Source organism: Vitis riparia, chromosome 16 (genome assembly GCF_004353265.1).
Source record: "Vitis riparia cultivar Riparia Gloire de Montpellier isolate 1030 chromosome 16, EGFV_Vit.rip_1.0, whole genome shotgun sequence".
In the NCBI taxonomy this organism is placed as follows: domain Eukaryota; kingdom Viridiplantae; phylum Streptophyta; class Magnoliopsida; order Vitales; family Vitaceae; genus Vitis; species Vitis riparia.
The window spans coordinates 1,332,038-1,349,074 of NC_048446.1; the positions used below are offsets into that span (position 1 = coordinate 1,332,038).

At 29.5% G+C, this 17,037-nt stretch overlaps 1 protein-coding gene across 1 annotated transcript; it reads left to right on the top strand.

Moving 5' to 3' along the window:
* Positions 1 to 8,769, top strand: LOC117932916. Its single transcript, XM_034854237.1, has 7 exons — positions 1 to 248; positions 1,626 to 1,727; positions 1,967 to 2,081; positions 2,461 to 2,576; positions 4,370 to 4,558; positions 5,634 to 5,776; positions 8,166 to 8,769. Exons 1-7 carry the CDS (start codon positions 127 to 129, stop codon positions 8,345 to 8,347), a joined length of 969 nt encoding a protein of 322 aa, XP_034710128.1. The 5' UTR covers positions 1 to 126; the 3' UTR covers positions 8,348 to 8,769.
* The last annotated feature ends 8,268 nt before the right edge of the window (positions 8,770 to 17,037 follow it).

Sequence of the window (17,037 nt, forward strand, 5' to 3'; positions counted from 1 at the left end):
TTCTCTTTGTTTTTTTTTTGTTTTTTTATTTTTGGCGAGAAATTCTGTCTGTTTTGTTCTCTCGATCCATCATATTTTTCCCCGAATCCATAGAAACGATTTTCGAGGCGGTTAATCTTCTCCACGATGTGGGCCGAGCTTTTATGCGGTCTGGTGATCTACCGAGTGCTCCGGTACTTCTTCTCCGACGACGACGTTTTGGAGGTCGAAAACACCGACTCCGGCGCCCTTTTCTCCGTGGCAAACAAGTAAAGTAGTTGGATTGTTCGATTGTTTCAATTTTGCTTAAGGATTTAACATTTTGATGTGTTTTGGTTCGTGAGTAAGTGTGAAAGAAAAAAATGTTAGGATTTTCAGCTTTGGGTTTCTTGTTTTAATTTAGGTTAATTCAGCTAGTTTTTTTTGGTGGGAAATGGGTGCTGTCGGCAGATTCTCTGTTTATTTCATTTTTTTAAAAAAAAAACTTAAAAGTTAAATTTTTTACTTAAAAAAATTCGATGTTTTGGTGTGTTTGGTTCCTGATAAAATGTGAGGAATGAAAAGGAATTAAAATTTTGAATTTGAATTTTCACATTAATTGAGGCTACTTCAAGCGTTTTCTCGGACGAAAATAGGTGATGTAGAAAGATTCAGTGTGTGTTTTTTTTGTTATCAAAATTTCAAAATTTTGATATTTTGATGTGTTTGATTAGTGAGAAGACGTGAAAAAGTAGGAACTAAAATTTATAAACTGTAGCAATTCTTGTTCCAAACATTTTTGTAATATGGGTTTTTTGACTTTTTTCTCTTTAACTGACTAATTCAACTGTTTTCTTGCTTCCAAGCAGGTGCAGTAGTGAGATTCTCCAATTCTTTATTTTTCTTTTCTGAATTAAAATTTGATATTTTGATGCGTTTGATACACGAGAAACTGTGAGGAATGAGAAGGAAATTTATTTTGGAAGTTTATTCTAATTGACTCTAATGCAACTGTTTGTTGGTTACAAACAAGTGCTCTATTCAGATTCTCCAGATTCCATATTTGGGCATTTTTGGTTCCTGAGAAAACGTGAGAGGATAAAAGGAATTAAAGTTTTGGATTTTTTTGGTTTTAAGGGAGAATGGAACAGGTCGTATAAACAGGTTCTCTTGATTCTTTAAAGTTTTCTCAAAATTTTGATATTTTGCATTGTTTGGTTACAGAGAGAAAAAAAATGAATAAAATTTTTATTTTTGGATTTTTGGTTTTAATTGACACTGATTCAACTGTTGACTTGGCTACAAATGGTGCTATGTTGGATTCTCCAATTGATTAATTTCACTGAAAATTTTCATATTTTGATAAGTTTGGATTAAGTAGGTATATATTTCTTTTTTTTGGGGCATAGTTAGTTAGGTTGAAGATGTCATATTCAGAATTTTTTTTATTTTCTATTTTCTTGCATTTTGTCTGGAAGCAAGAGGAAAGTAATGATCGTGTGACTTGATGGTTGTATCCCTCCCTTTTTTTGGCCTTGTATGGATCATGTATACTTTTGGCGCTTTTTTTGGCGCTTTTAATACAATTGCCTTACCTATCCAAAAAAAAAAAAATATTGTGTGACTTGATGGTTTTCTGATTCTTTTTTTCTTCATTTGGTGTGTAGAATTGAAAAGCTTTATGATGGAAAGGTCTATGCTGGGCTTCGAATTCCAGATGCCGATACTGGTTCACGAGAGAATATTGATATGGTACTTGTCACAAAAGGGTAGGTTTCTATTTTTAAGGACTTGGATTCTATGGGGAATTTCTATTTCATGTGTTTGGTTTATTAGAAAATGTAGGAAAAGCAAAGAAATTGAAGTTTTAAACCTATCTCGTTCACTACTTGTGACATGATAAAGACATGAATGTGATTTTTTTTTTCTTTCCATTTCCTTTTCTTTGCTCAGCAAACAGAATTGGAGTTTTTTTATTACTATATGTAATTGTGTTTGTTTTTTTCAGGAGGGCAGTGGTGATTTCTGTCAAGAATTTCTCAGGGATTATATCAATAGATGCAGATGGAAGCTGGGTTTGCAATGCTGGGGACAGACACAAGGCAGAGCGTCATCCGGACCCTGTAAGTCCGTTAAATTTATGCTTCCTGCAGAAAGTTTGTATTACCAAAATATATGTTAAAAGTGTATGCTATGTCCATTTCATTGTTCCTATGTACACAAAATTTCCCTTCTTTTGTATCGATTTTAATGAATTTGGGATAGATTATTCTTTCATGTTGATGTATTGGCCAATACGAACTATCAAGTTGTATGTTTCCTACCAATACCGTGAATGCCTGACATACCTGGCTGATCATTTCACTTGTTGTTGGTCATTGAACTAAATTTCAGTTATTTAAGTATTTGTACCTTTCCTAAAAGAGAGCAGTCAGTGGAAGGATGGGGATTTGTTGTCAACTGTTAGATCTTACACTGCCACCGTACATTACTGGATTTCAGGTAGCTGAAGCTAAAAAACGAGTCTCAATTCTTGAGTCATATCTTGAACAGAGGGGAGTAGCCCTGCCAGAAGGATATGTGTCTTGCCAAGTCATTCTTGCTAACCCAAAGTACTGGTATGCATTGCTTCTTAATGATGTATTTATCCAACAAAAAATGGATGGCCATTAATTGCCTTCTCAGTTCTGAATTCTGATTTTAGTTGGTTGATGGGTATACACCTTTGCATGCTAATATTTGTATGTGTATGTGTTAGATGCATTATGGGGAATGTGTTATACTATTATATTTCTTTTAGAAGACATTTAGTAAATCAGATAAGTGGTCTGGACTTTGGGCAGGATATAGATATTTTAAAGATACCATCTCCTAAGATATTATATCCCACAAGTTTTGTATCCATGTTTGGTTCATCACTAAAATAAAAATTTTAAATGTCAATAAATAAATTATTTTTGTATTGTATGCCATTATTAAATGATATCATATTATATATTAATTTATTAAATACATGAAACTATTGTATATAATAAATCTTATATTAAATTTTACTATATATGATTACAGTTAGAAATATTTTCCTTGCCTTTTGGATCCAAGATTAATTTTGGACTACAAAATGATTAACATGAGAGAGGTTTTGAAGAAATGGGGTAGAGTTGTCGGGAGAAAGGGATTTATAATTCATAGAATATAGAATCTCATATCTTAAATGAAAATTTTAAATCCTATGTAAACTGAATAATTTTTTTTTTGATAAGTTCCTATGTAAACTGAATATGAGAAAAATAAAACCCCTGATAAGTTACCTTATCACCTATAAAATTGTCAACCAAACATGAATGTGTGATATTTTGAGGTCCTATCCTATTGTTATCCAATATATACCAAACATAGCCTTGATGAGTTAACAATATCATTGGCCTGGAAAATTATGCCTGCAAACCTTGAATCCATGGTGGGGTCATATCACCATGTGTGCTCTTTTTCATCATTTTGAGAAGCACTGACTTTTGGAGAGGAAAAATTTATTTGTAGTGTAGTTCTCTAGAAGACTATGATTTACTCTTTGCGGTCAGGATACTTCTGATGCACAATTTTTTCCTTGCAACCACATCACTTCTTTCTTTATGATCTTATAACCCTAATAAGAGCGTTGCATTTGTGACTATCATGGTAAAATGAATACAATAAATTTATTTGTTAGGGAAATATAGAATTTCTTTTGCTCTGCTACAAATTAGTTCTGAATTTCAAAGCCTTGAGGCTAAGGGCAGTCTTGCAGAGGAAGCTGGTGACTACATGTTTAAATATTAGGGAAAATGCTTAGTAGGAGACTAGAGAAACTGCTTGAGAGAAGAATAAGCGAAGCAGCATGGGAGCAAACAAGGTTGTAGTGGGAGACTACCCAAAATAAAACCAATTTTCTTCCATCTTGTTGACATTTTGTGCATCATGATGGTGCAAAGTGTCTGCTAGAGATATTTTGAAAAATTGAGGTTATAACACTACAAACAAATGTGGGAGTTGTTTACTGAGTTCCAAGAGTTTGATGGTTAAAAAATCTTTCTTTAGCCAAAGGAAGGAACTGCCACATTAGATCTTCCAATTGAAGTAGTTTTTGGAATGGGAAGTGGACAAAAAATGGTTTAAAAAAATGATAGTTGCATGAATACCTTGTGAAAAAAAAAAGGTTCATGGATTTAGCATGTCATACTCTGATTGTGCCCTAGTCATATTGAATCATTGATGCTTTGAAAGATGAGAAGCGTTTCTCATTTTTTACAGTATTAGTTGTATGGAGTTTGTACGCTTTCTTGCCAATGCTCATTCTGACATTTTAATGGGTATTTAAGACAACAGTCTATTTATGGGAACTGACTTTTGAATTTTGGTTCCATTCTTGCAGCTCCATTCACTCAAACTATATTCCATCTGAGGTCATTACCTATGACCAGTGGACCCAACTGAAACCTGAAGCAAAGAGTTTGTTCTCTGGTTGGTTTAAGGGTGGTATAAGGGCTGGAAAGAAAGAGATGCAGGAATCAATACATCAGAGGCTTAATTTTGTGCTCAGCACTGCTCCAATGTGGGATAGGTTTGTCACAACTGTACCTCAAGTTCGACATTTATATTGTGAGCATAATCTTATATTGTGTTTGTGTATGATCTTATATTCTCTGTGGAATTCCTATGGTCTTGCCAAAATATCATAGTCTATGGGATAATGGAATGTGGCATGCTTTTCATGCATAAAGATTTTCCAGTGTGATGTGTAAATTGTGGTAAATGATAGACACCTGAAGCTTATAATGAAGACAGTGATGATAATAACTTAAACTGGTGCTAGATGAAGTATGCAATGAAGAGCATTGAAAAACAGTAGAGTAAGCTCCCTGAAGTTGGATGATGTTTAAGTTGAAGGAGGTGCGGCCGGTGTTGTAAATCTTTTCTAAGGCAAGGGTTTTATGATGTGATGACCAAATGATTGCAGCAGATGTTCAATACATGTTGAATATGTTTTTTTACAATCTAGTTTCTCATCTTCTTGTTTTTGGCTAAAAGATTATCTCTACTGGGCAAAGTGGCTGCTGATTATCATAATGATTTTGTTTCATCCTCTTTCCTTAAGTGTTGCTTGTCATTGTATTTACGGCTGATACACCTCTTCTAGTTTTGTATCCCTATGTCTTATAAATATGATCTTTTAATCATTGATGGTTTATCCAAAAATCACCTTTTAATAATAATTTTAGTTATTTAATTTCCTTTTTCTGGTACAAGTTAATTAATTTTTCTATTCTAAAGCAAATCAGTATCAAGATTCAGTTTCTAGTAAAACAAGGACTGATGATTTGACTAGAAGGGAAGCATTTGGAAGTTTTTGGGGCATAAGAGGAAGAAAATAGCAGTTGGAAAATGCTACCATAAGACTGGTTTGCAAGTTAATGTCCAAGACCATATTGTCACATTGGTAAATGTTGGTAATACTGATTATGAGGAATATTCTGTTTGTTTGCTGTTATGCATTTTGTGTCTGATAATGCACCATTCGTGACTTTGAGTTCCATTGGAGATTCATGCTTTCCTTCAATTATCATAGATTGTTGTTCCTTGTGATGGGATTGTTGTCACTTGACAAAACAGTATGTGTTTTTGTAATTGCTGTGCAGGCTGGAACTTAAAGGTAATAAATATGTCTTAGGAGAATTCCTCGAATTTAAAGGGAAACATGATGATACCCAAGCTTTGAGAAATATCAAGAGATCGAAAGTTAGTCGTCTGATCATCCAGAAGTTCAGCATGCTTGGTTTTGGTAACTTTCAAGGCATTTATTGCATTTCCTCGTATCCATATTTTTCCTTGATGCATCTGATAAAAAAAAAATAGTTTACCTTGATGCTTGAAATATGTCTATTGTAAGGAAGGAAAAAGTGATACTAAAATCATGGCTAAGGATTTGAATTGGGTTCTCTCTCACAAGATTGATCAGTATTAAGAATGCATATTATTATTTCAACATTTATGAGGATCCTATTTAGATCTGATTGACTTCAGACTGTGCAACTCTAACTACGATATCAGATTCTGTGATGAAAATATTTGGACAGCAATATCTAACTTAATATTGTATTGGCTTGAGGATAGCTGGAGGAAAGTGAGCCAATATCTAACTGAAGTATCATCATCATCATCATTATTATCATCATCATCTAACAAAATAAAAATGACATAATGGAAATATGTCAGTGATGATAATAATGATAAGAAGAAGAAGCAGGAGTTTCAGTTGGAATTTAAGATGCATTATCATGATATTTGTAGTATCGACTTGAGATACTTTTCCTTATTATGACATTTCTAGGATCAAGTGCAGGAGTTTCCAAAAGAATTTTTGAATATGAGGTATTGATTATGACATATTAGCACTTTAGAAGTCCCCAGGTGTGGTAGTTGGTCAACATGCAGAGGCAAACAGGGTACTATAAAGTACTGAGGATAATCTTGTGCAAGAAGTTGTGCTTCAAATTCATAAATTCAGAATAGAGATTCCTTACCAGATATGAATTAAGCTTCTATTTGATTAGCACTTGTTTTGTTTCTGTTCACATGACAAATATAGTACTCCCCTTAACACCTTGAATCCCCTATGTTTCTAGGTTTCATTTTCATCCTTGCTCCTCATTTAACAAATTGCCTAACACTGTCCAAGGTCTTCACATTATATAACCATTTTGTGTATCCTATGTTGTGTTATTTTATCATCAATTAATGAATTCTTCTTCCAACCATGTGTATAGTAGAAGTGCAACCTATTTTTGAGCTCTATGTAAACAGAAAGTATTTTCCACTGCTTCTGGGTTGGTGGATCCAATTCTTAGATGTGCTTACAAATTATGGCTTCACTATGTCACACAATCTTTACTGTACTGAGATCTGACATTGGCTCTTAATAATCTGAATGCTACCTGCAAACAGCAAATTAATGAATCTTGTGTTATCCAGTACCTGTAATATATCTGATCCTATTAAATCAGTAAGGGAAAATATAATCTAAACCTAACACATGGGAAAGATACTTATGTGGATTTTGCAGCCAACAAGGTCCTGCTATGATGAGCCAACCACAATGTTTGGGTTATGTCTCTGACAATGTTTATCTTATGGACAGTTTGGAATAGTCATGTGGGTGAACTTGCATGAAAATTTTGGTCCACATTTGGGCTAGATGGCTTCTCATTAACCTTTTGGAAATTTTCTTGCCCTATAGTGGGTGGGAGGTGATGTCGCTTTTCAAGGAATATCACTCGAAGGAGGTTTTTATGTGTTGCCTCAATGCTACTTTCTTGGCTCTTATTCTAAAGAAGGGAGGAGTGGAAGACATAAGGGATTTTAGGCCAATCAGTGTAGTGGGCTGTCGTTATAGCTATAGACATATTAATGAAAAGGGAGTAGTCAATGGTTGATAGATGTAGTCTTTGTAGAAGAGAGCGACGAGTCTGCTAAGCACATTCTGATTCACTATAAGAGGACAAAGGAGTTATGGATCTTCCTCATAACAATCTTTGGCCTGAAATGGGTGTTTCTAGAGTTAGTGAGAAATCTGCTCCTCAAATGAAGTTTATTTCTGGTTCTGCCTTTTGGCAACCGTTGTATACTTCCTGTATACTTTGAGATGCCTTTTGGGCGCCCCTTTCTGTTTATACATACTATCCTGATTTTACCTATCAAAGAAAAAATTGAAGTTTAAGGGATTGGATAAGCATAGCCATGTTTGATGAATGGATTAAGGATGAAGAGCTCTCAGATAAGAGGTTAAAAGAGAACTTCATTAGAGCCCTCTTGGATTAGTCAAATGCTTAGTTAGACTTTGGAAACTTTCCAATGATTGACTTTTTAGATAGTCTTATTTGTGCGTAGATTGGGTTGTGTGGCTCTTTTTTGTAGATAACTGTTGGTATTCTTTGTTTGTTTATTTGTTTTTGCATATACTACATGTATATATAGAGTGTACCCCCTTTTCTTGGTGCTCTTTTAATAGAATGCTTTGTTTGCTTATCAAAAGAAAAAAAAAATGGAAAGCAATTTGGATATATCTTTATCTGGTATGTTTGGAGGCCTTGTTCTACTGGTTCAGCTGCTCATCACATATATATTTTATTGTTTTTAACATTTCCATTAAACTATTGGTTCATCCAATGCAGCCCCTTCAAAGGTCCAATTATTGTACTCTCCTCGTGATTATCGAAGTGATGGGGCTTCAGCTTCTGAGTGGAAGGAACTAACCATTAGATCAAGCACTGAGGTTCTATTTCAGCCCCAGAATTCCACAAAGGTTCGCAAATTCAAGCTGTCTTCAATCCTTTCTATGTCACTAAGCGCCTGAAGATGCTTCTTCTGGATATGATATTGGATCACTCGCTGATGTGAGAGGTACCATTTAAAAATTATCCCTGAGCTCACGTCTTCTGTTTCTGATACGTTAAATCATCCTCTTTGTCCACATGAGTTAGTATATTTGATAGAACATCGTGTTAAAGAAATGAAGAACAATTAAGAACAATGCATGCTCTACTTAATGCAAGAACAGAAGAAAAAAAAATTATTGTCTAGTACTGAAGTGGTTATATTTTATTTTTCGTGTTGAAGTTTTGAGATGTATTAGAATTTTTAGCAATCCGAAGAGTTAAATAGAAACATTCAATTTCTATCGACTAGCAGTAGAAGAGTAGGAAATATTTTTTTCATCATGGGTCTTTCGTACTGGAGCTATCCATGCAATGAAGAAGTCAGTCTCTCATTTTTTTTCCCACTCCTTTGTTTCTTGTAACCCTCTTATTCAATTCAAAAGAATTTATAAAGAACCATTTGAAGTCCACAAAAAACATGGGTGCTACTCATGCGAAGGGTTCTAATAGCTTCTACATACGTTAGTCGGCATGCAAAGTTCAACTGTAGGTTTCTTAGGATGCCACTGGCATTGCAGGAGACTGTAGCTTAGTTGAAGGAGACTGTAGCCTAGTTGTTAAGGGGCCCCTTGAAGCGCACCTAGTCTCAAGCTCGACTTCCTAGTTATAGCGCCTCACTTGGCACTGTGTGCCCCTTGTTTGAGAGGGGTGTCTCATCTATTTTCTTTTTTCGCTTTAAAAGTTTATTCTTAAAATTTTTGCAGTATATTGAAATTTAATATAATATAATTTCATTAGTTTTCCTGTTGGATAATTCTTTTAAATGCTTGGAATCTTGAATTTTGCCTTAGTTTAATTGAATTTTATTCATATTTTATAAAATCGACATGTATTTTAGGTTGTGTTTTTACTTCATTTAGGCTCGTGTCTTGTGTTGCATGTAAGTTAGACAATGGTTTTCTATTTTGAAAAACATAAAAATGTTTTCAAGAAGAATTACAAAACAGTCCTTAGCGCCCCAATCTACTATAGTATTATTATCTTAATGAGGTTGTTAATTTATGGATAAATAAATATTTATTAATTTGTAGAGTATTATGTTTCTAATGTCCAGTATTTGTTCATGTATGATTTATAAATAAATAAAATAATGAATGTAGCTAAAAAAATTAATGCAAAGAATGGCAAAAGACTAAGAAATAAGATATAATTATTAATTATAAAATATAGAAAGACTCTTTAAAAACAAGAGATGTAGTGTCAAAATTTAATGCCTTAAAAGATAAAAAAAAAGTTTCAAATACGAGAAGTGACCTCGTAAGAAAACAGAAATTATAAAGTCATTCAATGGTATATTATATTATGAAATTTTATTTAATATATTATGAATTTTTGTTTGCTATTATCTATATTAATTTATATTTATTTTGTTAAAGTCATGTCTTGAAAATAATTTTTTTTTTCTAAAGAAAATTTTTAAAGTTGTGTATTAAATTTGTTAAATTTGTGTTTTCAAAAATGATTTCTATGTATTTTTAAATGGAGTTTATTTTTTTTTTTCATTTATTTTGATTCACTTATTATGATTTGCATAAAATTATAAATGGATGAAAGACACAATATTCATTATAATAAATGCAAAGGGTTTATTTATTTTCAATTTTTTTTTAGTTATCATAATTTGAAATATTAAATGAAAAAAAAACAATTTTTAAAAATTATTTTGAAATATTAAAAATAGTTTTATCAATTTATTCTTATACTTAAAGCATATATTCTAACTCTATAGACTATTTTTTTTTTATTTCAAAGTTTATATTTATAAGATAGAAAACTGTTTTTCAAATAAATCTTTTCATATTTTTCTTTCTTAGAGTGTGTTTAAGAGTACGTTTGGTAATGATTCTAAAAAATGTTTATAATATTTTTAACACTTGAATCATAAAATTTTTTAACGGTTAAAAAGGTTAGAGGTACTTCCTAAAATTACTGTCAAACGATCTAAGAGCGTCTTGAGGAGTGATTTTAAAAAACGTTTCTAGCATTTCTAATACTTGAATAATAAAAATTTTCAAATATTAGAACTACTTTTTAGAATCACTATTTGACTATAACAATGGTTTTATGAAATATTTTCATTTTTTTTAACTTTTGAAAATTTTATCTTTTAATTATTAGAAATGTTAAAAATATTTTTTTAAATAATTGTCAAATGTAATATTATACTGCTAATAAAATTAACTTTAAATGAAAATAAATAAATATATATCAATCAATGTATGAGACATCTTAGGGAAAAAAAATCGCAGGAGCAGAACTTTAGGTGGGCACAACTAGATTATCTGTCTTTCTTGCCATGTCTGTCTCCACATGGAAAAATGAGGGAATCAGAGGGGAGGAGTGGGGGCTGCTGTACTTGGTGATGACAGTGGCTTCCATGGATTCATCCATGATAGGAGTTGCTAACTGAACCATTAAATTCTTCTAAGCTTCCCCTCCCACTGCTTTTCCAAATTGTCGGTGGGGCAACTTGCGTGGACCCTTTTTTTCGGGGAAACTTTAATGCTATGTTTGTTACTTGAAGCATAGGAAAGAAAATAGAGTGAAAAAATAAATGCAAAGAAAATTTTTTAAAAAAGGTTTATTCTATATTTGGTTCTAATAAATAAATAAATGATAAGAAAAATAATTTTTTCATGATAAACTTTTTTTGTAGAAACTTTAAAAACTATGTTTGGTTCATAAAAGTGTTAAGAAAAGAAAAAAGAATTCAAGTATAATTAAAATGAGTTCAAAAACAATGCATTTTTAATTATTTTATTTTTTATATAAGGAAAAATAAATAAAATAAATTTAAAGAAGTACCTAAAAATAATTTATTAACTTATATATATATATATATATATATATATATATATATATATATATATATATATATATATATATATTATTTTTTTTATCATTTTATTTTTCTCTTTTTATCTCATTTTCCTTATATTTTCCTTCAAATAAACCAAACAACATACAGTAAAAGTGTTTATAGCAACAAAACATGAGTTAAAAACATTGGTTAAAGACAATAAGCAACAAAAATTCATATCAAATCAAATTGCCAAACCAATCTTGTTTAGGAGAGCATTTTAAAGACTAAGAAATCGAATCTAGTTTTTAAGAATGTTTCGATAAAACTTTCCAACTATAGAATCAAACCTCCAAAGAAACTATTTCTATTTCTTTTACTCAAAAGCAAATATCTAATCCCAAACAACAAAAACAAAAACAAAAACAAAAAAAACAACACTCAAAGTATTTCACATTTTAGTTATTTAGTTTCGAGTCTAAAACCAATAATTGAGAAACCCGATACCATTCGAGAGATTTGAAATGAAAGCAATAAATTTAAGCTTGAAAATGAAACTTTGGAAAGATACAAACAACCCCTAGTAATTAAGAGATCTAGAACTTACAAAATGCTTATGCATAATGTGTATGCATATATCTACATGGAAAGTAACAGCACAACAACTTTAATAAACTGATAGTTTTATTTAAGAATATTTCTATCAAAGATAAGGTGGTTAGGTCTATTATATCATGCACATTTATAGTATACAGTTGAGACAATGATAGAACCACTATTTTTAATTATCTCATACGAAATGTTACCTGAAACCCATCTAAAGTACTGAAATTTGTTGGGTGTGGATCAATAGTGGGTTGACATGTGTTTGATTTTTAAAATTTTGTATTTATTTTTACTATCTTTAAAGTTGGATTAGATGGCTCTTAATTAAGGATTATGAAACATAAGATGTTGATTCAATGATAAGAAAGTAATTTTTTCTTCTATCCCATGTTTAGTAAATATTTGTGTGGTCTAGATATAACAAAATAATTGAAGTTTCGTGTTATAAAAGGAATAAATAAATAAAAAGACAAGGACTTGTTGATATTCTCAAGGTCTTGATGTTTGATTGATGTAGACTTGCAATAAATGATTTGGATACGAACTAATAATTTGGAAAGAGAAAAATAGAAGAAACTTCAAGATTATCGATAAATTATAGCTCTTGGTGAAAAATATAATTCTTTACTGGTTGCCACCATCAAATATGCTTATGATATGATTGGTTTTTATTTTGTAAAAAATTACAACACATGTCATTGAATAATACTACACACAAAGTATTTTTCTAACACAAATATGTATTTTTGTATACATAAGATACTAAATAAGTATAATATAATTATTATTTTGTTTGGAATAATTTGCCTAAATATAATATATCTTTTGCAGATAAAGAATTGAAATATCAAGAAAAAGTGATCCTAATTTAGGGTTATATAAATCACTCTTTCATTAAATGTCTTGATAAAGATTGAATATTGTTAGGATTAGGACACCCAACAAATATTGGTCCATACAAGCCCCAAATCAATGCCATTAGTTGGCCTTTGAAAGATCCAAACAACACTTATAATTTTTGAATTATATTTTTATTTATCTATAGGTCAAATACTTGCTACACAAGTGATTTCAAATAAAATATTAGTATGGAATGGTTTATATTAGAAAGTTCACAATAAATTTATTTAAAAAAATATATCTAAAGAAAAATTATAAATTACATTGCTAATATTTTGGAATTAAGATTTTTTTTCTTTTTTCTTTTTTTTTTGGGTATGCATGATGATAAACTCAATGAAAGGGAAGAAAATGTTTGAATAAATTTAATGGGTATAAATAATTTTGTTAATTTTTTTTAAAGGTAACTATCTTATCCCCTTTCTCACAAATCATGTGGCCATTAGGAGGTGTAAAAAAATGGGTTTATATTAATCCTCAAAAATATTTAATATAAATGAAAAACAACCAATTAAGGCCAACCACCAAGAAAATAAATTTAGTAACCACTAAGACAATGACTCGAGCAATTTGGAAGTCTAAAAGTAATGCCAATTGGCTCATCTCTCAAAGATAAATGAAAAAAAACAAAAAAAAAAACCCTAATAATTTTCAAAGTGTTTTTAAATCAGTGTATACACACTTTGGGAACATAGATAAGATCAACCATTCATGAGGGACAATATGTAGGCTTTTTTAAAGCACATCTATTAAGAGAAGTACTTTGTATGAAAAGATACTATCAACTAATATTCATCAATTTTTTTGAAAAAAAAAATATTTAAATTAGAAGAAATGGTTTGTCCCTCTTTTTTTTTATCTTTTTTTTTTTTTTGTCTTTTTTTCTTGAATTGAGGTGACCATACATGTAGATATAAATTGGAGCTTAGGACAATCATGATGCTTGATTTTATTTCTTGAATTGATAGATGCATGAATTGGGATTGAAAATGGACATGGATATTAAATTTGAGTTTGGAATCATCCAAGTAAGGAAAGAGTATATGCCAAACTAATATGAATATTTTTTTAAAAAATGTAGAAGTAGTAAGAATTTGGCTTGGAAATGGAGTATAGGTGGGTAGAGTTTTGATGGTGACGGCTAGAGAAGACTATTCTCAAAACATACGCCAATTAGCAATTTTAGTTGATATGCCTTATTTCTTTGTAAATTATTTTTTAGGATTTTATTATAACATCCAAAGGATTTTTTTTTAGAGGTATAACAATCAAGTGATTCTCAGGTTATTGGCAATAATACTTTGAGGGTTATTTTTATAAAGCTTAAAAAATGTTCGTGACTAGTTTTTAAAAATCTTAGAAATAATTAGGTTATGTTTGGTTGACAGAAAATATTGAGGGACAATGAAAAGGAAAGTGGGGAAAAAGTAAAAAATAAATAAATAATAATAATTAAAAAAAAAAGAAATGAAATGAAAATAAATTTAAAATTAATAAATTACTTTCATATATTATTTCAAATACATTTAATTTTTTTAATGTAAAGATCAAATTCATATTAAGTTTCATTTATACTCGAGATTTTTTTTTATTTAAGAAAAACAATAAGAAATAAAGCTTTAATGAATAGCTTACAACAAAAGAGATAATTGGAAAATAAGTGGTTTTCCTTATTCATCCTTAAACAAAAAAAAAAAAAAATCCTTTCTAACAAAAGATATAATTGATATAGTAAAAAAATAAGTGGTTATTCTTATTTGTCCTTATTAAAAAAATGAAGGTTATGTTTGGTTCCGAAAAATACTAAGGAAAGAAAAAAAAATGTAAAGGAAAATGATTTTTTCATGTTTAGTTGTCTTATGAAAAATATCAAAGAAAATCAAATATAATTAAAATTAATTAAAAACTTATGTATTTTTAAATTATTTAATCTTTATATTGATGAGTTAAAATAAATAAAATGAGTTTGAAGTAACAAAAAAAAAAATAATTTATCAACTTTTAATCTATTTTTTTATTTTCCTTATACTTTTCCTTTGTATTTTTTTTTTTTCCTTACATGTTCCTTCAAAGTTTCTGAGAACTAAACATAGCTGAAAAGAAAAAGAAGGCTTACTAAAAATAAATAAAAGAAGAAGAGAAAGAAGAAGAACATTAATTAATAATTTTAATCATAGAATTTTTAGTTGATCAATAATCTCATTAATATTAGGCTAATTAAAGATACACAAAGTTAAAGAAAAAAAAATATATGATTGATGAATCTAGATCACAACCCCCTCAAACCTTCAACCTTTTTTCTTGTTTGAATGGGTGTACATCATTCAACTTCAACTTCACTTCTAAAATCCACCATAGGCTTGTTAAGCTTCTTGTTGCTTATCCTTTGTTGATAAACTCTTGTATCCTCCAAACTGTATTCAAAAAGCAAAATAAAATAAAATAAAATAAATATAGAAATATATATATATATATATATATATATAAAGAGAATAAAATAAAATAAAAACTCTTGTATCCTCCAAACTGTATTCAAAAAGCAAAATAAAATAAATAAATATAGAAATATAGAAATATAGAATTTTATATATATATATATATAAAGAGAATAAAATAAAATAAAATATATATATATATCTAAAATTAAAAAATTATTTTTATAAACTCGTTCAACCTGAAGTTTAAATAGTTTAAAAGATACATGAATTTTTACCTAATTTTAAATATATTTATCTATTTATTATAATGAAGAAAAAAAAAAAGAGAAAGTAATTCTTGGATTTTTTTCTTATATATATATATATATTGAAACCATAGCAGAAGAGAAATTGATACGATGACATGCAATATAATTTTTATATGAATACGATGATTAGATACTTTTCAAAGTGTTTTTAAATCAATATATATCCTCATATATCATAAATCTATAAGCCTATACCCACTTTGGGAACATAGATAAGATCAACCATTCATGAGGGACAATATGTAGGCCTTTTTTAAAGCACATCTATTAAGAGAATTACTTTGTATGAAAAGATACTATCAACTAACATTCATCAAATTTTTTGAAAAAAAAATATTTAAATTAGAAGAAATGGTTTGTCCCTCCTTTTTTTTATCTTTTTTATTTTGGTCTTTTTTTCTTGAATTGAGGTGACCATACATGTAGATATAAATTGGAGCTTAGGACAATCATGATGCTTGATTTCATTTCTTGAATTGATAGATGCATGAATTGGGATTGAAAATGGACATGGATATTAAATTTGAGTTTGGAATCATCCTAGTAAGGAAAGAGTATATGCCAAACTAATATGAATATTTTTAAAAACTGTAGAAGTAGTAAGAATTTGGCTTGGAAATGGAGTGTAGGTGGGTAGAGTTTTGATGGTGACAGCTAGAGAAGACTATTCTCAAACCATATGCCAATAAGCAATTTTAGGATTTTATTATAACATCCGAAGGAATTTTTTTTATAGGTATAACAATCAAGTGATTCTCAGGTTATTGGCAATAATGCTTTGAGGGTTATTTTTATAAAGCTTAAAAAATGTTAGAGTCGGTTTGGTTCCTGTTTTCAAGAATTGTTTTCTATTCTTGAAAACAAAAAACACAAAAAACTAGTTTGGGGAAGATGATGTGTTTTTGTTTTTTGTGTTCTCAAAAACCATTTTTTTTAGAATAATAAAAAGATGGTTTCATTATTTTTTTACCATTCAAAGAATAGATTGTTTTTCGTGTTTTCTCTTCCTTCTTTTGTGTTTTCTTAGCTGTTTTTTTGTGTTTTCACAAAGGTGAGATCCACCCAACCACTACACCCTCACCCGCAAACCTTTTCTTCTTCCTTAAATTATTGAAATTAATATACTTATACATGCCGACAAAATCATCCTTTGTTTAAAAAAATTATAAATGGTGTAAAAATTTCAAAATGGAATAATTTTTTAAAATTTAAATTAATTGTGCATATAAAAATTATTTATATATTTATAATATCAAGTTAATGAAAAAAAAACATTTTATTAATTAAAAAAACTTTCAAACATGTTTTTTTGTTTTTGAGAACAAAAATTGTTTTTAAGAATTTAGTTCCCAAACATATATATATATATATATATATATTTTAAAAAACACAAAAAACCGTTTTTCAAAACAGTTTTAAAAAACGGCAACCAAACAGACCTTTAGTGACTTATTTTTAAAAATCTTAGAAATAATTTGGTTCAATAAAAGATATTGAGGGACAATGAAATGAAAATAAATTTAAAATTAATAAATTACTTTTACATATTATTTCAA